General features: G+C 40.9%; 1 protein-coding gene across 1 annotated transcript in view; it reads left to right on the forward strand.

The window, feature by feature from the left end:
• Positions 1-6,245, forward strand: part of LOC123735940 (B-cell receptor CD22-like) — a 31,796-nt gene extending 25,551 nt beyond the window's left edge. Inside the window, exons 2-8 of the mRNA XM_045713112.1 lie at positions 1,472-1,864; positions 2,263-2,517; positions 2,780-3,043; positions 3,256-3,352; positions 3,441-3,495; positions 3,610-3,713; positions 6,048-6,245. Of these exons, the coding sequence (XP_045569068.1) occupies positions 1,472-1,864; positions 2,263-2,517; positions 2,780-3,043; positions 3,256-3,352; positions 3,441-3,495; positions 3,610-3,713; positions 6,048-6,129 (1,250 nt within the window). The 3' untranslated portion in view covers positions 6,130-6,245. The remainder of the gene's footprint in view (positions 1-1,471; positions 1,865-2,262; positions 2,518-2,779; positions 3,044-3,255; positions 3,353-3,440; positions 3,496-3,609; positions 3,714-6,047) is intronic.
• Positions 6,246-25,519: the final 19,274 nt, after the last annotated feature.

Raw genomic sequence — 25,519 nt, forward strand, 5'->3', positions numbered from 1 at the left:
CGGGAACAGGATATAGGACCGTGGAGGCTTACTGGCGGTCTCGAGCTTAAACCTGGCATCGCCCTTTCTGGCTGAATGCCTACTACCCCTGGTAAATGCGGGGTGCTGGTATAGCGTGTACTGGCCTAAAAACACTTGGCCTCGCCATAATACTCATTACCCGAAGCACGAGACATGTCCATTAACTGGCTTCTGTGACACAGTCCGGGGATTTGGCCTGGGGCTCCAAACTTGCCCCGCCAAACTACCCATATGCCCCCCCAAAAAAAATTCTTGGGGCTGCCTCTCGGGTTTAATCGGCAGTCGTGTTCCTCGGTAGCATTCCCGGTCTTTGCTCCATTTCTTCCATGGGCCCTCTCCGGCCATAACTTGCTCCCATGTCCATTTCTCCCGTTTGTCCAATTCAAATTCCCTCTGCTCCTTCCAGTCCACCTGTTGCTCCTTCCTCTGCTGCTTGGTCCTTTTGTGGTGGGAGATTCTGTCACAGTTATCGATGGTGAAGGAGGACCAAAATCCAGCAGGACTGTGTTTGTTCATCTTGAACATTTATTAAACTCAAAATGAACACCAAAACAACAAAACAAACTCACGATCCCCGAACAGTCTTCTCAGGCTCACACACGCTAGACAAGAAACAATCTCCCACAAAAACCTACACCAAACAATTACCCATATATAGGACTCTCAATCAGAGGCAACGAGGAAGCACCTGCCTCCAATTGAGAGTCCCAAACCCCAATCAACCTAACATAGAAATACATTAACCATAGAAATACATAAACATAGACCATAAACCAAAAACCGGAAATAATAAATCAAACGCCCTTCTACCAAAACACCACCCCGAACCACATAAAACAAATACCCTCTGCCACGTCCTGACCAAACTACAATAACAATTAACCCTTATATTGGCCAGGACGTGACACACATTACAGAGATACAGACACATTACAGAGATATAGAAACATTACAGAGACACAGACACACTACATAGATACAGACACACTACAGAGACACAGACACATTACAGAGATACAGACACATTACATAGATACAGACACATTACAGAGATACAGACACATTACAGAGATACAGACACATTACAGATACAGACACATTACAGATACAGACACATTACAGAGATACAGACACATTACAGAGATACAGACACATTAGAGATACAGACACATTAGAGATACAGACACATTAGAGATACAGACACATTACAGAGATACAGACACATTACAGAGATACAGACACATTACATAGATACAGACACATTACATAGATACAGACACATTACATAGATACAGACACATTACAGAGATACAGACACATTACAGATATAGAAACATTACAGAGACACAGACACATTACAGAGATACAGACACATTACATAGATACAGACACATTACAGAGATACATTGGCTTAATTCTGATAGCATTGTGTTGTGTGACCTTGTTTCAGTGGTACTGGGTCAGAATGTCTGGAGTGTGACTTACACCAAGAAAAGTATCTGTGCCTTGAAGGGGTCAACAGTGGAGCTGCACTGCTCTTATACATATCCCAGTGGTACAGTCACAACAACCCTCTGGTTCACTGAATCTGGGACTGGTAAAGAACCTAAAGATCTAGGTCAGGACCCAGAGTATGCAGGTCGTCTGGAGTGTCATGGAGATCTAGGTCAGGACCCAGAGTATGCAGGTCGTCTGGAGTGTCATGGAGATCAGAAGAATTGTCACACACTGAGGATCACAGACCTGAGAGAGAGTGACTCTGCTGAGTACAAGTTCAGATTATTAACAGATCAGACCGGAGGGAAATATATTGGCAGTCCTGGAGTCACTCTGTCTGTCACAGGTACAGTTACGTACATTCAATATAGTTCAACTGTTGAATTCCATTTAGTTCAAGAAAATTGTCTTGGTTTGTATTTACAGTATCTGTCACTCATCTCACATCTATCTAGATAGTTGTAATGTGAGTGTGGTTCTGTATGTATGCTAAAGCATATGATGTGTGTGCTTCAGTGTATGCTGTGATTTTAGCATGTATGCTAATGAGAATGTTGTGTTAAAATCTGTTTAAATTGACTCTATTGAACCCAATACTTCCTGGAAAACAGTGGAAAGTATTACAGAGTTGACTATCCTGGCTAAATAAATCAAATTCATTAATGAATGACTATAATTACCTTATAAAGGGCAGCTATACAGACACAAAGGAGGAGAATAATGATTTGTTTCCTCATACTCTAGATGTTGTGTTGGAGATGGATCCTACATCTGTGTCAGAGAGGGAGAATGTCACACTGATATGTAGAACCAAATGTACACTGGACCCCATCACAGCCTACAGTTGGTATAAGAATGGACAGCCTATACCAAACAGCAACACCTCCTCTCCTGTCTATAGCCTATTCTCAGTCAGCAGTGAGGATACAGGCCGATACTCCTGTGCTGTAGAAGGCCATGAGGATCTCCCCTCTGCTGAAGAGACTCTCACTGTCACATGTCAGTACATTGTGGGTTTCATTTGATATACTGATTATGTTGATTCTTGAATTGGGAATAGATTGTTTTCCATATGAATAAATATGAATAAATATTTTTGTGTGTAACATCCATTTCCTTGAATTTGTATTACCACCATATCATCATTCTTTTTAATTATTATTTTTCTGATTGTCTTTTACTCTGAATTAAATGATTTCAAACTCACCTGTAAAATGTAAACACAAATGTTGCTATAAATGAATCTGGTCTTCAACACCAGATGGTCCAAGGAACACCTCAGTGTCAGTCAGTCCCTCTGGTGAAATAATGGAGGGCAGTTCAGTGACTCTGACCTGCAGCAGTGAATCCAACCCACCTGTGGACAAATACACCTGGTACAAGAAGAATGTTACCTCACCAAAAGCATCAGGACAGAGTTACAGCATCACTAACATCATCTCTGAGGACAGAGGAGAATACTACTGTGAGGCTGAGAATACAATAGCATCTAATAACTCTACAGCTCTGATGATCATTATAGCAGGTGAAGTTACATCTTCAATACTTCAATACAAAATGATGTTCAATAAGAAATGATGTTTCAAGGTAATCTTCTTCTAGTTTGCATCATTACACTTTGGTTTAAAACTATACATAGTCTTATACATACAAGTATTGCATTAATGTCCTGTATTGCAGTATATTAATTTTCAGTTCATAATAACATGTACTCATATCATCTATATTATCTTTTAGAGAAACAAACCTCAGTTCTAACTGCTGCTGTAGGAATCATAGTGGTTGTTCTGGGTGTCATACTGGCTTCATGTCTCTCTGGCTTCATGTGGTTCAGGTGAGTGAAAATGCATATTTTAAAGATTATTTCACTTTATTATCTTCATTAATTTGTTCATTCATTCATTCGTTCATTTATAAAACAGGAAGAAGGCCTCCAAATCCACCTTTGACACAAGACACACAGCAGACGACGGACAGGTGAGTCTGTTCAGACAGATGGAAGATCATTTTCGTTGCTTTGTGGGAAATGTCCACTCTTCATGCTGTCTGTCCCCAGGTCTATTTATATTGTCTGTTCTCTCTCTCCGTCAGGGAGACTCTAGTGCAGTGTATGTCAACATCTCAGGCATGGCCATGACCCCTGCTGCAGCACAGACAGTGGCCACCTTCGACCAGGAACAGGACGAGGATGTCCAGTAAGCTGCTGTGAAATTCAACCTCTCCAGTGCTGCCACCCTCTGAGCATATTCTACCATTACAACAACATAGAGTCAATACTGTATACAACATTGTGAACACACAGACAGCATCAAGGTCATTCATATGTTGCTGCTTATTGGAGGAGTAGACAAAGTCATTCAAATAAGCAAAACAGTTGACCATTAGTGACCCCTCATTGTTCTCTGAGAACTCCCTCCATCACTATCTGATGACATTTCATTGTTCTCTGAGAACTCCCTCCATCACTATCTGATGACATTTCATTGTTTTCTGAGAACTCCCTCCATCACTATCTGATGACATTTCATTGTTCTCTGAGAACTCCCTCCATCACTCTCTGATGACATTTCATTGTTCTCTGAGAACTCCCTCCATCACTATCTGATGACATTTCATTGTTCTCTGAGAACTCCCTCCATCACTATCTGATGACATTTCATTGTTCTCTGAGAACTCCCTCCATCACTATCTGATGACATTTCATTGTTCTCTGAGAACTCCCTCCATCACTATCTGATGACATTTCATTGTTCTCTGAGAACTCCCTCCATCACTATCTGATGACATTTCATTGAACTCATACTATGGTGTAAAAGTAGGCATTTTGAAAAGTCACAGTTTTAATGTCTTAAAGGTTCCAGGGGTATTCTTCAGGCCAAATGGCATTTCCTGAAACTGCACTCTACAATATACATCTCAAGACAATTACTATGACATGTCTATAACCTGTTGGGGCTACAGGTTAGCAATGAACCCCGAGACGGGATTGCTAACAAGGCTGGAAATTCAAAACATCAAAAATCTAATAATTTCAATTTCTCAAACAATCAACTATTTTACACAATTTAAAAGATAAACATCTCCTTAATCTAACCACATTGTTCGATTTTCAAAGAGGCTTTACGGCAAAAGCATAAAGTTAGATTATGTTAGGACAGTACATAGCCACAAAAGTACAAACATCCAGTTTCAATTCAAGGTCAGGCGTCACCAAAAGCAGAAACCAGCTAAAATTATGCACCAACCTTTGACAATCTCCATCAGATGACACTCCTAGGACATTATGTTATACAATACATGCATTTTTTGTTCCATCAAGTTCATATTTATATAAAAAAACAGCTTTTTACAATGGCGTGAAATTCCGATTTTTTTCTTCTCTGAAATGCTTCCGGTGAACATAACAAAATTACTATTCGAAAACATTGGTAAATTATAATATTGTCATTCAAAGAATAATATATTATCATCTCGTAATTGCTACCGAATGGCCAGATCTCAAAATAACTTTACTGGGAAATCACATTTTGCAATAAACGGGGTGCTATGCTAAGAACAATAAGCTATGCTATACAGTTAGCATCATCTAATATCGATAATAACATTGTAAATATCCCCTTACCTTTGATTATCTCCACCAGAAGGCACTGCCAGGAATCCCAGGTCCAGAACAAATGTGGTTTCTTTTGACAAAGTTCATAATTTATGTCCAAATAACACCAAGTAGTTAGCGTTCATTATGCTCCCACAAAACGTGGTGGGGGGGTGTAAAATCACGCCGAAAAGCTAAAAAAACCTAGTAAATAATCTATTTACGTTCGTTCAAACATGTCAAACGTTGTTTAGCATTAATCTTTTGGTCCATTTTTAACGTTAAACATCAGTAATATTTTCACACAACCTATCCTATGTCTAGATAAACAATTATGACAAACTCACGCTTCTCAGATTTATGCGCAGGCGCAAAAAAATGAAGTGACGACATGTCAACTTCCATGCATTCTAATTTACTCTCTGTTTATCATAGACGCTTCAAACAACTTTATAAAGATCGTTGACATCTAGTGGAAGCCGTAGGAGTTGCGAAATGAATCCTTTCTCACTATGGTATCTATAAAACAATGACACTAAATAGTACAGTCACAAAATTCAAAAAAAATGTTTTATCTATTTTTCACAGGTTTTTGCCTGCAATATGAGTTTTGTTATACTTACAGACACCATTCAAACTGTTTTAGAAAATTCAGAGTGTTTTCTATCCGAATGTGTTAATAATATGCATATCCTAGCTTCTGAGTTGGTGTAGGAGGCAGTTAAAAATGGGCACATATTTTCTTAAAAATTTCTCAATACTGCCCCTAGCCCCAACAGGAGTGATGTGATGAGGGTTTTAAGGAATGGCTCTGGTTCCATTCTAAATGGCACCCTATTCCCTATTTAGTTCACTACTGGTCAAAAGTAGTGCACTATAAGGGAGTAGGGTGCCATTTGGGAGTCACATTCAGTTTAATGGATGTTTCTTTCTCCAGGCCCACGGTGGAACAAGCAGCTGAGGAGGACCCCTCTGTTCTCTACAGTACAGTCAACAAACCCAGAACCAAGAAGACCTGAACACAACAAACCCAGAACCATGAACACAACAAACCCAAAACCAAGAAGACATGAACACAACAAACCAAGAAGACATGAACACAACAAACCCAGAACCATGAAGACATGAACACAACAAACCCAGAACCATGAAGACATGAACACAACAAACCCAGAACCATGAAGACATGAACACAACAAACCCAGAACCATGAAGACATGTAACCTTTATTTAACTCCCAATCACGGCCAGTTGTGACAGCCTGGACTCGAACCGGGGTGTCTGTAGTGATACCTCAAGCACTGAGATGTAGTGTCTTAGACCACTACTCCACCCAGGAGCCCCAAAATCATGTTCTAGTGCTGTCCCCACCTAAAATAAATCTTGGTCAACCAAGAGTCATCTGTCATTTCTACCAATCGATTGGTTGAAATGTTATGTGTATTTTTCCATATATAGACACACCCCATGTGTTTTAATAAAATCAACTATATGTACTGAAATGGTCTGATGCTTTTAGCATGCTGTTTGATTAAATAATTAACTTCCCTGGGCTAGGTCCCACCCTAGTCAACAGCCAGTGGAATCGTGTGGCGCGAAATACAAATACCTAAAAAATGCTATAACTTCAATTTCTAGAACATATGACTATTTTACACCATTTGAAAGACAAGACTCTCGTTAATCTAACCACATTGTCCGATTTCAAAAAGGCTTTACAGCGAAAGCAAAACATTAGATTATGTCAGGAGAGTACCCTGTCAAAAATAATCACACAGCCATTTTCAAAGCAAGAATATATGTCACAAAAACCAAAACCCAGAAGACAGCTAAATGCAGCACTAACCTTTGATGATCTTCATCAGATGACGCTCCTAGGACATTATGTTATACAATACATGCATGTTTTGTTCAATCAAGTTCATATTTATATCAAAAACCAGCTTTTTACATTAGCATGTGATGTTCAGAACTAGCATACTTCAGGTGAATTTACTAAATTACTCACGATAAACGTTCACAAAATACATAACAATTATTTTAAGAATTATAGATAGAGAACTCCCTTTATGCAATCGCGGTGTCAGATTTTAAAATAGCTTTTTGGCGAAAGCACATTTTGCAATATTCTGAGTACATAGCCCGGCCATCACGGCTAGCTAATTTGACACCCACCAAGTTTTGGACAACCTAAACTCAGAATTACTATTAGAAAAATTGGATTACCTTTGCTGTTCTTCGTCAGAATGCACTCCCAGGACTTCTACTTCAACAACAAATGTTGTTTTGGTTCCAAATAATCCATAGTTATATCCAAATACCTCCATTTTGTTCGTGTGTTCAGGTCACTAACCGAAGGGTGACGTGCGGCGCATTTCGTGACAAAAATTTCAAAATATTCCATTACCGTACTTCGAAGCATGTCAAACGCTGTTTAAAATCAATTTTTATGCTATTTTTCTCGTAAAATATTCCAACCGGGCGACGTTGTATTCATTCAAAGGCTGAAAGAAAATAATGGAGAATTCTCATGAACGCGCATCTCCAGTGTCACTGTTCCCAGGCTGACCACTCACAAATTGTCCTGCTGTTCTTCGCCCAGAGACAGCAGACACCCCATTCCACTTTCTGGCGCTTTCTGAGAGCCAATGGAAGCCTTAGAAAATGTCACGTTACAGCAGAGATGCTGTATTTTCGATAGAGATGCAACAGAAGGACAACAAATTGTCAGACAGGGCACTTCCTGTATGGAATCTTCTCAGGTTTTGGCCTGCCATATGAGTTCTGTTATACTCACAGACACCATTCAAACAGTTTTAGAAACTTGTGAGTGTTTTCTATCCAAATCTACTAATTATATGCATATTCTCGTTTCTGGGAAAGAGTAGTAACCAGTTTAAATCGGGTACGTTTTTTATCCGGCCGTGCAAATACTGCCCCCTAGCCCCAACAGGTTTTAAGACACACAAATGACTTGAGGGAGCCAGAGATCAAGATAACCTAACCAGAAGAGAGAGAAATTCTGCCGTTATGCTCCTGAAGTTTCCGGTAATGGGCTACACCAGCGGTTGGCAACCTTTTCCATTTGGAGTGGCAAGTTATCTTACCATTTCTACCAATCTGTGTGCCAGTTAAGATTTTCATATGCACATTTTCGTGGAATTGTTTCATTTAATTTATAATAATATCTCAAAATTATTGTCTGTGATTAATCTATAATCTACATTCTATCTGAAATTATACAAATCTAAAAGTAACATTTATTGCCATTGCCAACTATGTAAAAATAGCCTTCATAAAGCCAACAAATATAAACATTGCAGCTAACAAATTGGTGTTTATAATGTTTTTGTCTGCTTGATTTACAGTCCGGTCTCGTTAGTCTGTTTGCACGCAGAGATACTTATCCTTGATGGATAGGCTATTGTACAACACACAGAGCTATTTTCCTTTATTCAGGACATTTAGAATGACAACCCATTACAGAGTAGCCTAATGGGATTATTCACAAAATTATCTGGTGATCAGGTTATGAAATGTCATGACAAATACATTTTAGTTTCCATGTTTCACCTGAAATATGAAATGATTTATAGTCCTAGTTCTATGTAGGTCTATGGTATTGTTGTTAGGTGAAGTTATGGGTCCTACAGTAGGTCTATGTTGTTGTTAGGAGAAGTTATGGGTCCTACAGTAGGTCTATGTTATTGTTAGGTGAAGTTATGGGTCGTACAGTAGGTCTATGTTATTGTTAGGTGAAGTTATGGGTCCTACAGTAGGTCTCTGTTATTGTTAGGTGAAGTTATGGGTCGTACAGTAGGTCTATGTTATTGTTAGGTGAAGTTATGGGTCCTACAGTAGGTCTATGGTATTGGTATAACTAGCAGTTTCTGCATTAGCATGGAGGAGTTTCTGCAACCAAATTGTGCATCTATTTTAGCAAACACAGAAAGGGGCCTACATTGGAGACCAAATGTCGTCTGGTTAGGATTTCAACAACTGTAATAACTTATTTCTAGTCTACGATCATCGATGTTACTGTGACAACAAGACAGAATATCACTATAGTTTCTGACTTGACTATCAAATCATTTTAACATTCATTACAGACATCAATTGTTGGCATCACCTTTTACAGTGGATTTCTGCTGTTGTGTGCCTTAAACCATCTGTCTGACATGTTGTTCACACAGGAGAGAGATGTGACTATCGTGGATCCTCTGGGGAGCCTCAACAACCTCATGATGCTGACGAGGCAGAGCAGAGTCTCTCCACATCAGAACACCTCAAGAAACACCAGCAGAGACCCACAGGAAAGAAACCTCACTGCTGCTCTGATTGTGGGAAAGGTTGCAAATCTTCATCAGAACTGAAAATACACCAGCGAGTACACACAGGAGAGAAACAATACTGCTGCTCTGACTGCGGGAAACGTTTCTCAAGATCAAATTCACTAAAAGTACACCTGAGAATTCACGCTGGAGAGAAACCTTATAGCTGTGATCAATGTGGGAAGGGTTTTACTCTTTCTAGCTGTCTGACTATTCATCAGAGAACACATACAGGAGATAAACCATATAGCTGTACTCAATGTGGGAAGAGTTTCACTACATCTAGCAAATGGATTGTACACCAGAGAACACATAAAGGAAAGAAATATCTTAGCTGTACTCAATGTGGAAAGAGTTTTACTCACTTAGGCAGCCTGTTATCACACCAGAGAAAACACACAGGAGAGAAATCTTATAGCTGTGATCAATGTGGGAAGAGTTTTACTCAGTCAAGCAACCTGGTATCACACCAGAGAAAACACACAGGAGAGAAACCTTATAGCTGTGATCAATGTGGGAAGAGTTTTACTAAGTCTAGCAGTCTTATTGTACACCAGAGAACACACACAGGAGAGAAACCTCATAGCTGTGATCAATGTGACAAGAGATACTCTGATAATAGATCACTGATCAAACATCAGAAAATACATGAAGGAGTTGTTTCATGATATCAATGAATTAATGTCACAATGTAGAATGTTTTAACATTGTAGTAGGAGTATTTTAATGATGTCACAATGTAGAATGTTTTAACATTGTAGTAGGAGTATTTTAATGATGTCACAATGTAGAATGTTTTAACATTGTAGTAGGAGTATTTTAATGATGTCACAATGTAGAATGTTTTAACATTGTAGAAGGAGTATTTTAATGATGTCACAATGTAGAACCCTAAACGTTTGTCCCCTGTTCTATTGATTTCAGCGTGATATGAGCTTCATCAGTAGAAACATCTTTGTACTTTGCTCCATTCATCTTTCCCTTGGTCTTGACTAGTCTCCCAGTCCCTGCCACTAAAAAACATCCCCACAGCATGATGCTGCATTTTTGACATGCGTTTTTCTGGATTTGTTTTGTTGTTATTCTGTCTCTCACTGTTCATATAAACCTACCATTAAAATTATAGACTGATCATTTCTTTGTCAGTTGGTAAACGTACAAAATCAGCAGGGGATCAAATACTTTTTTCCCTCACTGTAACTCCCAATCACGGCCGGTTGTGACACAGCCTGGACTCGAACCAGGGTGTCTGTAGTGACGCCTCTAGCACTGAGATGCAGTGTCTTAGACCGCTGTGCCACTCGGGAGCCCCAACATCATGTTCTAGTGCTGTCCTCACCTAAAATACATCTTGGTCAACCAAGAGTCATCTGTTCTTTCTACCAATCACCCCATGTGTTTTAATAAAATCAACTATATGTACTGAACTTGTCTGATGCTTTAAGCATGCTATTTCATTAAATAATTAAAACACACAAATGACTGGAGGGAGCCAGTCATCACTATAACCTGACTAGAGGGAGGGAGCCAGTCATCACTATAACCTGACTAGAGGGAGCCAGTCATCACTATAACCTGACTAGAGGGAGCCAGTCATCACTATAACCTGACTAGAGGGAGGGAGCCAGTCATCACTATAACCTGACTAGAGGGAGGGAGCCAGTCATCACTATAACCTGACTAGAGGGAGCCAGTCATCACTATAACCTGACTAGAGGGAGCCAGTCATCACTATAACCTGACTAGAGGGAGGGAGCCAGTCATCACTATAACCTGACTAGAGGGAGCCAGTCATCACTATAACCTGACTAGAGGGAGGGAGCCAGTCATCACTATAACCTGACTAGAGGGAGCCAGTCATCACTATAACCTGACTAGAGGGAGCCAGTCATCACTATAACCTGACTAGAGGGAGGGAGCCAGTCATCACTATAACCTGACTAGAGGGAGCCAGTCATCACTATAACCTGACTAGAGGGAGCCAGTCATCACTATAACCTGACTAGAGGGAGGGAGCCAGTCATCACTATAACCTGACTAGAGGGAGCCAGTCATCACTATAACCTGACTAGAGGGAGGGAGCCAGTCATCACTATAACCTGACTAGAGGGAGGGAGCCAGTCATCACTATAACCTGACTAGAGGGAGCCAGTCATCACTATAACCTGACTAGAGGGAGCCAGTCATCAATATAACCTGACTAGAGGGAGGGAGCCAGTCATCACTATAACCTGACTAGAGGGAGGGAGCCAGTCATCACTATAACCTGACTAGAGGGAGGGAGCCAGTCATCACTATAACCTGACTAGAGGGAGGGAGCCAGTCATCACTATAACCTGACTAGAGGGAGGGAGCCAGTCATCACTATAACCTGACTAGAGGGAGGGAGCCAGTCATCACTATAACCTGACTAGAGGGAGGGAGCCAGTCATCACTATAACCTGACTAGAGGGAGCCAGTCATCACTATAACCTGACTAGAGGGAGCCAGTCATCACTATAACCTGACTAGAGGGAGGGAGCCAGTCATCACTATAACCTGACTAGAGGGAGGGAGCCAGTCATCACTATAACCTGACTAGAGGGAGGGAGCCAGTCATCACTATAACCTGACTAGAGGGAGGGAGCCAGTCATCACTATAACCTGACTAGAGGGAGGGAGCCAGTCATCACTATAACCTGACTAGAGGGAGCCAGTCATCACTATAACCTGACTAGAGGGAGGGAGCCAGTCATCACTATAACCTGACTAGAGGGAGGGAGCCAGTCATCACTATAACCTGACTAGAGGGAGGGAGCCAGTCATCACTATAACCTGACTAGAGGGAGGGAGCCAGTCATCACTATAACCTGACTAGAGGGAGAGAGCCAGTCATCACTATAACCTGACTAGAGGGAGGGAGCCAGTCATCACTATAACCTGACTAGAGGGAGGGAGCCAGTCATCACTATAACCTGACTAGAGGGAGGGAGCCAGTCATCACTATAACCTGACTAGAGGGAGGGAGCCAGTCATCACTATAACCTGACTAGAGGGAGGGAGCCAGTCATCACTATAACCTGACTAGAGGGAGGGAGCCAGTCATCACTATAACCTGACTAGAGGGAGGGAGCCAGTCATCACTATAACCTGACTAGAGGGAGGGAGCCAGTCATCACTATAACCTGACTAGAGGGAGGGAGCCAGTCATCACTATAACCTGACTAGAGGGGAGGGAGCCAGTCATCACTATAACCTGACTAGAGGGAGGGAGCCAGTCATCACTATAACCTGACTAGAGGGAGCCAGTCATCACTATAACCTGACTAGAGGGAGCCAGTCATCACTATAACCTGACTAGAGGGAGGGAGCCAGTCATCACTATAACCTGACTAGAGGGAGCCAGTCATCACTATAACCTGACTAGAGGGGAGGGAGCCAGTCATCACTATAACCTGACTAGAGGGAGGGAGCCAGTCATCACTATAACCTGACTAGAGGGAGGGAGCCAGTCATCACTATAACCTGACTAGAGGGAGGGAGCCAGTCATCACTATAACCTGACTAGAGGGAGGGAGCCAGTCATCACTATAACCTGACTAGAGGGAGGGAGCCAGTCATCACTATAACCTGACTAGAGGGAGCCAGTCATCACTATAACCTGACTAGAGGGAGCCAGTCATCACTATAACCTGACTAGAGGGAGGGAGCCAGTCATCACTATAACCTGACTAGAGGGAGCCAGTCATCACTATAACCTGACTAGAGGGAGGGAGCCAGTCATCACTATAACCTGACTAGAGGGAGGGAGCCAGTCATCACTATAACCTGACTGGAGGGAGCCGACCAGTTCTGAAAGCCTTTTGCCGTACCCTCACCCTACTCCTCTGGTGATGTAGAGGTTATCCCAGGCCCTGTGTGTCCCCAGGCGCTCTCATTTGTTGACTTCTGTAACCGTAAAAGCCTTGGTTTCATGCATGTTAACATCAGAAGCCTCCTCCCTAAGTTTGTTTTACTCACTGCTTTAGCACACTCCGCCAACCTTGATGTCCTTGCCGTGTCTGAATCCTGGCTTTGGAAGGTCACCAAAAATTCTGAAATTTCCATCCCCAACTACAACATTTTCCATCAAAATGAGAGGAGTTGCAATCTACTGCAGAGATGGCCTGCAATGTTCTATCATACATTCCAGGTCTAAGCCCAAACAGTTCGAGCTTCTAATTAAAAAAATGAATCTCCAGAAATAAGTCTCTCACTGTTGCCGCCTGTTACAGACCCCCCTCAGCTCCCAGCTGCCCTGGACACCATATGTGAATTGATTGGCCCCCATCTATCTTCAGAGTTTGTTCTGTTAGGTGACCTAAACTGGGATATGCTTAACCTCTCTAGGGGGTGTGGGACGCTACCGTCCCACATGGCCAACATCCAGTGAAATTGCAGAGCACCAAATTCAAAAACAGAAATACTCACTATAAGAATTCATAAAACATACAAGTGTTATACATCGGTTTAAAGATTAACTTCTTGTTAATCAAACCACGGTGTCAGATTTCAAAAAGGCTTTACCGTGAAAGCATACCATGTGATTATCTGAGAACAGCGCCCAGCAGACAAATCATTAGTAACAGTTACCAGCCAAGTAGAGGAGTTACACAAGTCAGAAATAGCGATAAAATGAATCACTTACTTTTGATGATCTTCATATCGTTGCAACTCACAAGACTCCCATTTACTCAATAAATGTTCGTTTTGTTCGATAAAGTCTCTCTTTTTATCCAAAAACCTCCGTTTTGTTCATGCGTTTTGTTCAGTAATCCACAGGCTCAAAGGCAATCACAACAGCCAGACGAAAAATCCGAAAAGTATCAGTAAAGTTCGTAGAAACATGTCAAACGATGTTTATAATCAATCTTCAGGTTGTTTTTAGCCTAAATAATATATAACATTTCAACCGGACAATAACGTCGTCAATATAAAAGGTAAACAAGAAAGGTGCGCTCTCGGTCTCGCGCATGAAAAATCTCTGAGATACTGAATGGTCCACTCATTCAGAGTGGTCTTACACTCTCATTTTTCAGGATGCAAGCCTGAAACTATTTCTAAAGACTGTTGACATCTAGTGGAAGCCATAGGAAGTGCAATTTGAGACCTAAGTCAATGGAATCTGTATAGGCAGTCAATGGAAAACTACAACAACAACAAATCCCACTTCCTGGATGTATTCTTCTCAGGTTTTCGCCTGTCATATCAGTTCTGTTATACTCACAGACATTATTTTAACAGTTTTGGAAACTTTAGAGTGTTTTCTATCCAAATCTACCAAGTTTACCCTAGTGAGGTTAACAATTCAAGCTAGATGCCCTCAATCTCACACAAATTATCAAGGAACCCACCAGGTACAACCCCTAAATCTGTAAACATGGGTACCCGCGTAGATATTATCCTGACCAACTTGCCCTCCAAATACACCTCTGCTGTTTTCAATCAGGATCTCAGAGATTACTGCCTCATCGCTTGCATCCGTTATGGGTTTGCGGTCAAACGGCCACCCCTCATCACTGTCAAATGCTCCCTAGAACACTTCTGCGAGCAGGCCTTTCTAATCGACCTGGTATACATATTCGTCGCCAAACCCACTGGCTCCAGGTCATCTATAAGTCTTTGCTAGGCCGACTTCACTCAGCTCACTGGTCACCATAGCAACACCCACCCATAGCACGCGCTCCAGGAGGTATATCTCACTGGTCATCCCCAAAGCCAACACCTACTTTGGCTGCATTTCCTTCCAGTTCTCTGCTGCCAGTGACTGGAACGAATTGCAAAAATCGCTGGAGTTGGAGACTTATATCTCCCTCACTAACTTTAAGCATCAGCTATCTGAGCAGCTAACCGATCGCTGCAGCTGTACACAGCCCATCTATAAATAGCCCATCCAACTGCCTACCTCATCCCCATGTTTTTATTTACGTTTTTTGCTCTTTTGCACACCAGTATTTCTACTTGAACATCTATCACTCCAGTGTTAAATTGTAATTACTTCACTACTATGGCCTATTTATTGCCTTACCTCCGTACTCCATTTGCACACACTATATATAGATTTTTCTATTGTGTTATTGACTGTTCGTTTGTTTATCCAACGTGTAACTCTGTTGTTTTTGTCGCACTGCTTTGCTTTATCTTGGCCAGGTTGCAGTTGTAAATGAGAACTTGTTCTCAACTAGCCTACCTGGTTAAATAAAGGTGAAATACATTTTTATTTTTTTAATCTTAGCTTTATTGACAACACTCAAATGGATACTGTCATTAACGCAGTTCTTCAATAATTACACATAATACTTAATACTGTAGATGTTTAGTTACAGTCACATGATCAACTATCAGAAGATCCAGGAAATACTTTTCTGAATGCCAGTCAAATTACAAACATCACGACATGCAACAACAACCAAAGTGCTTCTTCATTCATTACTCTGGTAAAGACAGTTATGCCGTGCTCCACGTTGGATCCAACATCCCTAACAAATTGATGTTTATAATGTGTTATTGTCTGCTTGATTTACTGTAGGGTCTCGTTAGTCCGTTTGGAAACTGAGATACTTAGCTCATAATGTGTAGAGAACTGTTCCTTGATGGATAGGCTATTGTTCAACACACAGAGCTATTTTCCTATATTTGTTGTTAGGTGAAGTTATGGGTCCTACAGTAGGTCTATGTTGTTGTTGTTAGGTGAAGTTATGGGTCCTACAGTAGGTCTATGTTATTGTTAGGTGAAGTTATGGGTCCTACAGTAGGTCTATGTTATTGTTAGGTGAAGTTATGGGTCCAACAGTAGGTCTATATTTGTTGTTAGGTGAAGTTATGGGCCAATTTGGCAAACAGTGTACAAACCCTCATTGTCAGGCTGATGGAAAAGCCAAAGAGCATTTTACTGGTTGAAGTGTTTTTTAAGTACAAAGCGGTTGATTTGCGATGACGACACAAACATATTAAGCAGGAGATTCAAGCGAGCCTGACAATTATAATCCAAAGTAGTGTGAAATGAACTCATAAGCAACCTGGTAATGGAGGTTACTCCCCTGAGCAAAAATCTTTTCTCACCAGCAAACATAGAAAAGGGCCTCCAATCTTAGATGTTACTACTAATGTGAAAACAAGACAAAATATGACTATTGTTGCTCATTTTAAGACAAATGTCAAGTAATCATTACATTCATTACAGATGTCAATTGTTGTACAACATCATGGCTACGCTGTTGGCATGACCTTTTACAGTGGATTTCTGCTGTTGTGGGCCTTTAACCATCTGTATGACTTTGTCATTCACACAGGAGAGAGACGGGACTATCGTGGATCCTCTGGGGAGCCTCAACAACCTCATGATGCTGATGAGGCAGAGAAGAGTCTCTCCAGATCAGAACTCCTCAAGAAACACCAGCAGAGACCCACAGGGAAGATAATTAACCTCTCTGACTGTGGGAAGAGATTCACCTCATCAGGCATTAAAATTCATCGGAGAAGCCACACAGTAGAGAAAGCTTATTGCTGTACTCAATGTGGGAAGAGTTTTGATACATCTAGCCATCTTATTGTACACCAAAGAACACGCACAGGAGAGAAATCTTATAGCTGTGATGAATGTGGGAAGAGTTTTACTCATCGAAGCAGCCTGATATCACACCAGAGAATACACACAGGAGAGAAACTTTCTAGCTGTGATGAATGTGGGAAGAGTTTTACTCGTTCAACCAGCCTGAAATTACACCAGAGAACACACACAGGCGAGAAACCTTTTAGCTGTGATCAATGTGGGAAGAGTTTTACTCAACTAGGCAACCTGATAACACACCAGAGAACACACACAGGAGAGAAACCATATAGCTGTGATGAATGTGGGAAGAGTTTTACTCAATCAACCAGCCTGAAATTCCACCAGAGAAAACACACAGGAGAGAAACCTTTTAGCTGTGATCAATGTGGGAAGAGTTTTACTCATCGAAGCAGCCTGATATCACACCAGAGAATACACACAGGAGAGAAACCGTATATCTGTGATGAGTGTGGGAAGAGTTTTACTTGCTTGCGCAATCTGACTCTTCACCAGAGAACACACACAGGAGAGAAACCCTATAGCTGTACTCGATGTGGGAAGTTTTTTTTAAAATCTAACCATCTGACGATACACCAAAGAAGACACACAGGAGAGAAACCCTATAGCTGTACTCAATGTGGGAAGAGTTTTGTTCAATCTGGAGAACTGAAGATGCACCAGAGAAGACACACAGGAGAGAAACCCTATAGCTGTACTCGATGTGGCAAGAGTTTTGTTCAATCTGGCAAACTGAAGATACACCAAAGAACACACACGGGAGAAAAACCTTATAGCTGTGGTCAATGTGGGAAGAGGTTTGCTGCATCTAGCACTCTGACTCAACACCAGAGAACACACACAGGAGAGAAACCTTATAGCTGTGATCAATGTGGGAAGAGTTTTACTACATCTAGCACTCTGACTCTACACCAGAGAACACACACAGGAGAGAAACCTTATAGCTGTGATCAATGTGGGAAGAGTTTTACTACATCTAGCACTCTGACTCTACACCAGAGAACACACACAGGAGAGAAACCTTATAGCTGTGATCAATGTAACAAGAGATACTCCGATAAAAGACATCTGATCAAACATCAGAAAATACATGAAGGAGTTGTTTCATGATATCAATGAATTAATGTCACAATGTGGAATGTTTTAACATTGTAGTAGGAGTATTTTAATGATGTCACAATGTAGAACCCTAAACGTTTGTCCCCTGTTCTATTGATTTCAGCATGATATGGATATTAGCCTCAGGGGGAAAATCCAGGCTCTGAAATGGAAGAGTTACTATTTATGAGATTTAACAAAAAGTGACTAACAAAAAAAGAGTTGTGTTACACTTACCATGTTGGTGACCCACTTGAATCAAAATGCAACACTTCAAAATGTAGCTAGCAGCTTTCTACAAGTTGTCCTCTGACCAGGGATGTACACATTATTCCCAGATTCCATGTGGTTTTTCAGCTGTTCGTTTTAACAGGATGTGCAACCTCATGTCCCTCCTCTTGCATAATTGATTTCAACATGATATCGATGAGTGATGACAAATAAGTTCCTTTGTTTAGCGACCCCTACATTTAAATGCATCACTCCAAAATGTAGCTGACTGTCTTCTGCAGGTTGTCCTCTAGTCAGTGAGGTAAAATATATCTCCCATTTCCATGTGTTTTTTAGTTGTGTTAGTTTCAACAGCACGTACAACCTGATTTCCCCCCCTAATCGTTATCATTGATTTATTGCTACTTGTCAAAACAACAGCGTTTCTGGTGCAGTTTATAAGGTGCTTGTTTTAAAAATTACAAGTAATATGATTATTGTGGCAGATGTTTGTGTATATAGCAGATGTTATGTTTAGGTTTTCAATTTATCACAAACTGTTTCTGCATATTGGTTATTGATTTGGACACGTTAAAACTGTGTTTTGACATCGGGCTATCCCATCTAGCAACATGTAATTGAAAAGACGTTGAAAAGAAGACTATGCCCCGTTTTTTCAGTGACTTGAAAAAAACTTCATTTCAACTTTAGTTGCAGGTAGCCTAGTGGTTAGAGCGTTGGGCCGTCATTGTAAATCAGAATTTGTTCATAACTGACTTATTGACAATTATTGCCTACCGGTGAACAGAGGGTTAACTGCCATGTTCAGGTGCAGAACGACAGATTTACCTTGTCAGCTCGCGATTCAATCCAGCAACCTTTCGGTTACTGTTAAATGAAGGTTAAAATAAAGAAATAAATACACATGGACGCAGTATAATAATTTGGTCTGTAATCAATTTTATTAACAATCCTACATCACTCCAGTATTTCTTCACAACATTCAAGCGTTAATTGTCTTTATTCCACTACTGAAGAAGCATGTCTCACATCACCTCATATTTCAAACAAAATATACATGTTTTATTATTCCATGCCTCACCATTAAGTTAATTATTGCCAATACATATTAACCAAGGGGTGTACATTTGATCACAATTTATTTTGACTTTTTCCGTATTGGAGATGAGTTTTGTTTGGGCTCGTTCCAAGGGGACAAGAGTTCTAGAAGCTAGTGAGTTTTAGGAAGACGAGAGTTCTAGAAGCTAGTGAGTTTTAGGAAGACGAGAGTTCTAGAAGCTAGTGAGTTTTAGGAAGACGAGAGTTCTAGAAGCTAGTGAGTTTTAGGAAGACGAGAGTTCTAGAAGCTAGTGAGTTTTAGGATTCTATAGAAAGAAGAGAAAAAGGAGAAAAAATATTTCAATTGTATATTATTATTTAGAAATAAGTGTGTTTTTCTTGTTTTTAATTGTTGACAGGAGGTGAAGCATTTTAGTTGATTTTAATATGAAATGGAAGTTGTTTTCTGTTGGTGGTGAGCAAACTTGTCCAACATAAATATAGGATATATTTGTTGTCTTAAGGTGTTACAGGCTTTGGTTTTTCCATTTATGTTTTGAGGTTGGACTTTACGTCTAGCTCGTTAGCACGTCTAGCTCGTTAGCACGTGTAGCTCGTTAGCACGTCTAGCTAGTTAGCACGTCTAGCTCGTTAGCACGTGTAGCTCGTTAGCACGTCTAGCTCGTTAGCGCGTCTAGCTCGTTAGCACGTCTAGCTCCGTCAGCTCGTCTAGCTCGTTAGCATGTATAGCTCGTTAGCTCGTCTAGCTCGTTAGCACGTAGGACGCACTGATTGGTGTCACCTCGTTAGTCAGTATGTGTTACACCTGTGCTGGCTTGTCCATCTCGTTAGTGGGAAGGTGTTTCACCTGAGCTGGTCCAGGTTCTATTTAAGAGTGTCTGGCCCAGTGCTCCAGTTGTCTTGATACATGTGGAGAGTCAACACCTTTAGTTGCTCCACCTTTTTGGTTTGCTTCCTGTCTTTAAGTTTGGTGTGGGTTTTTCTTTTGTTTTCCTCTTCTTGTGCAGATTTAGTGGGTCTCATGGTGGGTGTCTTTTAGGTCCCAGTTGTTGTTACTAGTCAACTTTCAGTGGACACTGAGAGCAAAACTACAAGATTATGTTATAATACTTTTATTGCATCAAATGGTTGTTTTATGCAACAGAATAGAGGGTTCTTAGAACTATTGTGTCTGTGTTCTACTGAGGATGGGCCTCTGGGAGAAAACACTGACAGGATATTTACAATGTCTTTTGGGTGATAAAACCTAAAGAGACCACATTCCACAGCATGAGTTAATGTTTCTGTTCTATATGGTACCAGGGAGAGATGACCTCAGGGCCAGACCCTGGTCTCTCAATGAATCATCTGGGGGTGATTCGTCGACCAGCCATCATTATCGTAGGGCACCCAATCGATTCATTTTGTATGTGTGTTGTATTGATCTGCTCCCTTATTAATAAGTGAATAAAGATTTAGTTTAAGAATAACTCTGACTTGTGTGATAAGTGTCTCTTCTCATTTGATATTAAAGAAATTAACCACCACATTTGGCGATGTGAATCTTGACTTGGTGAACGCTCCTGACGACCTGGGTAAATGGTGCACCAGGGATCCCTATAACTTTGGTCATACCCAGTCAGCACATGACGTCCAAAGATGTCGAATTATGGTCGATACCAGGTCTGTCTGTTGTGGCCGCTATTTCACCCCAAAATAGTCATCCCAAATTGGTTTATATATGTTACACTATGTAAATGTCTCTCGGACAAGGTGACTTTTATCAATATACACTCTAAAAAGTAAAGGTTTCTGGAGTATCCTTTAGGGGTTCTTCAAATTGAAACTGTGGGGGAACCCCTAAAAGTTATTTGAAGAAACCCTTATCATGGTTCCTCAAAGAACCTTTTGGGGTTCATTTTTTAAACTCCCTGTCCACCCTCCCTCCTTATAAGAAATATTTTAATAATAATAATATTGACAATATGGATTTAAATAATGCATTGTTTATTTAGTGCCACCACAAATATGAATTAATATTTACAAAACAATTTACCAAACAAAACACATTACAATATTGCAACATTTCTGCAGACATGTCAGACCATAATAAATAATACATTTCTTTGTATAGTGCTTTTCATGACATTTAAAATATATAAAATAATGATGTACAATAAAAACAACATTAAAGATGAATCATAGGTAAACTAACAATATTGTAGACTTGATGCTAAATACAGATTTTTCAGCTTTAGTGTGTATACCCTGTCGTTCTCTACTAACATCAAGGCGGTGACCCGATCCTGTAGGTTCATGCTCTACAACATTCGCAGAGTACGACCCTGCCTCACACAGGAAGCGGCGCAGGTCCTAATCAGGCACTTGTCATCTCCCGTCTGGATTACTGCAACTCGCTGTTGGCTGGGCTCCCTGCCTGTGCCATTAAACCCCTACAACTCATCCAGAACGCTGCAGCCCGTCTGGTGTTCAACCTTCCCAAGTTCTCTCACGTCACCCCGCTCCTCCGCTCTCTCCACTGGCTTCCAGTTGAAGCTCGCATCCGCTACAAGACCATGGTGCTTGCCTACGAAGCTGTGAAGGGAACGGCACCTCCATACCTTCAGGCTCTGATCAGGCCCTACACCCAAACAAGGGCACTGCGTTCATCCACCTCTGGCCTGCTGGCCTCCCTACCTCTGAGGAAGCACAGTTCCCGCTCAGCCCAGTCAAAACTGTTCGCTGCTCTGGCACCCCAATGGTGGAACAAGCTCCCTCACGACGCCAGGACAGCGGAGTCAATCACCACCTTCTGGAGACACCTGAAACCCCACCTCTTTAAGGAATACCTAGGATAGGATAAAGTAATCCTTCTAACCCCCCCCCCCCTTAAAAGATTTAGATGCACTATTGTAAAGTGGTTGTTCCACTGGATATCATAAGGTGAATGCACCAATTTGTAAGTCGCTCTGGATAAGAGCGTCTGCTAAATGACGTAAATGTAAATGTATATCATATCCACTTAGTTATGTTAGGAAGTTTTCCATCTTTATGACCGGCCCTGGTAACTTCACCCCAACTTCTCTGATCCCCAGAACACAGTCACTTAACAACATAAGTGTTTTTCTGACATTTTGGGAAATTTAAGGGAAAATAAAAAATCCAGCCGTAGCAGAGCTCCAAGTCCCATGGGGACGTCCTCGAGGGCCTGGATGTTCTCCCCATCAAAGGCCAGCGGGATTTCACTCTCATGGTGAAATGGATTTCCACCGATGTGCAGTAAAGGAGTGAAGAGCGGTGAAATCTGTGTCAACAAAAGTAAGAAAAGATTAATACACATAGAACATAACAAATGTTCAGCTGTAGTTTTATATAAGCATGCACCCCTATGTTTATGAAGAAACAGATGATTGGTGCATAGACATACCTTGTCACGGACATAAAGGCCACTCGGGTCCTCATTGAAGAGGTAGGGCAAGAGCAGAATCACTGCTGTGGTCTCCAGTCCTAGTAAAGTAAAGCAATGATCTTACTACACTTGCTCATTTTATTACAAAATACATTAGAGAAAGGGAAGGAATAAGAGCAAATCCCTCTTCTGTATTGTCCTTCAGGGACTGTCAGAATAGCAGGATGATGTCCTCACCCCTGCCTCGCCTCTCTACCTCTGATAGTCCTTGAATTATCTTTTTGTCTATATCCATTCCATGGACTTGATTCATTTCTGAGAAGATCTGAAAAGATCATTTGCACACATTTGTATGCTGATAGATTTCAGTTTGTATTGACTGCTATGTAGGTTAAATGTACACTTCAAATGCAGCTGTCCTACAACATATCTGTACCTTCTTCTTGATCCCAATTGCATTGTGTCCATGTTCTGTCCTATAAGAGTTTCAAAGGAAGAGAAAATGTGTCAAAGAATAGTCTTTCAAAAAAACAAATATATATATTAAGTAAATATTGAAAGATAAATGGCATCAACATACAATGTAATGTAAAATAGAAGAACATATTGGAGAAAGCACTAGCCAATACAGTACTGCCATACAGTAACAGTACTGCCATACAGCCCTAATATCACATTTCAAGATATCTTTGTACACAAATTGTTCAATATTTTATCAGGCTTTTTTGTACATGCAAGTTTCCAAAATGGGATAGTATTGTACATGTAACGTTGTCAAAATGGGATAGTATTGTCCATGTAACGTTTCCTGAATGGGATAGTATTGTCCATGTAACGTTTCCAAAATGGGATAGTATTGTACATGTAACGTTTCCAAAATGGGATAGTATTGTCCATGTAACGTTATGCCCCCTTGTGAGTTAATAGTATTGCATGCTGTAGCAGGCTATATAAAGAGGAAGACCTCCATTGACGATTTAGTTCGTTGTAACATCTCGTCTGGACAGGTCACCGTCCTTAGTTAGTTAGTTAGTTAGTTAGTTAGTTAGTTCATTATCACAAAAGTGAAAACTGCTCTAGATTGGAAACTTACGTTAATGAGTGTAAAGCCATGTTGGCTTTATGGAAACGATATACAATATATGGGAAAGAATATAGTTGAGGAAATAATCCAAACCTAGTTGTGCCTAGTTAGGACATAACGTTAGCTAGCTAGCTAACGGTACTGTACTGTAGCTCATACAACGCCGACGGTCAAACCCGGCTTTCTAATATTTACGTTAATTAACTATAGTAACGTTATGGAAGATATTCACAGAAAACCATCATTGTCTTCGTTATTCATTATTAGTATGTTATATTATTATAATAAATTATTTCGAGACATATTCAGAGCCAAACATCAACCCAACTTAACCTTTTTAACTGTTGTCGCATCCAAACTTGTCAACATCGTTTTCAGTTGTAATTGCGAAGTTCCCGGAAGAAGTCCAGCAACAACGGAGGTTCCTCGATGAACCCACCTTCTAACAAGTTCTTTGAAGACACCTACCACACCCACCACCACCACAACTACAAAACCAACCATCACCAAACCTACCTACCACAACTACCACCCCTATCTACCACAACTACCACCCCTATCTACCACAACTACCACCCCTATCTACCACAACTACCACACCTACCTACCACAACTACCACACCTATCTACCACAACTACCACACCTACTACCACCACAACTACAAAACCAACCATCACCAAACCTACCTACAACAACTACCACACCTACATACCACAACTACCACCCCTACCTACCACAACTACCACACCTATCTACCACAACTACCACAACTACAAAACCAACCAACCATCACCAAACCTACCTACAACAACTACCACACCTACATACCACAACTACCACCCCTATCTACCACAACTACCACACCTACCTACCACAACTGTCACACCTACATCACACCTAACATAACCACACCTACCATCACTATACCTACAAATACACCTACCATCTCACCTACCATCACCATACCTACCATCCACACACCTACCATCACCACACTTATCACACCTACAATCACCACACCTATCCCACCTACCATCACCACAAATACAATACCATAATTACTTCACCACATCTACCATCAGACCTACCATAACTACAACTACCATGTTTTTCATGGTGATTAATTTTTACATATAGCCTGCAGTAACGTCAAGTAATGAAATGCGATTGTGTTATTTGAAATCGTAAACAAAACCAAATGATTATTTTTGCGATAGCATATATGAAATGTTTTACACTGTTAGAATGTTGCAGTCAAAATGACTGCTCATCAGCTTGATGGGGGGGTCTTGAGGCCCAGCGGTTCCAGTGTTAACAGAGATCCTGAATCAGGAAGCTTGACTCTGAATCATGTGCAGTGTGACCACTGAGACTGAAGCCAACTCAATATGACTCCTGAGATCGACAGTTAATCAATTATAGTGTCTGTGAAAACAAACTCACGATAAACGTTCACAAAAAACATAACAATTATTTTAAGAATTATAGATACAGAACTCCTCTATGCACTCGCTATGTCCGATTTTAAAATAGCTTTTCGGGTGAAAGCACATTTTGCAATATTCTAAGTAGATAGCCCGGCATCACAGGGCTAGCTATTTAGACACCCACCAAGTTTAGCCCTCACCA

The sequence above is a fragment of the Salmo salar genome, unplaced genomic scaffold (genome assembly GCF_905237065.1).
Source record: "Salmo salar unplaced genomic scaffold, Ssal_v3.1, whole genome shotgun sequence".
Classification (NCBI taxonomy): Eukaryota; Metazoa; Chordata; class Actinopteri; order Salmoniformes; family Salmonidae; genus Salmo; species Salmo salar.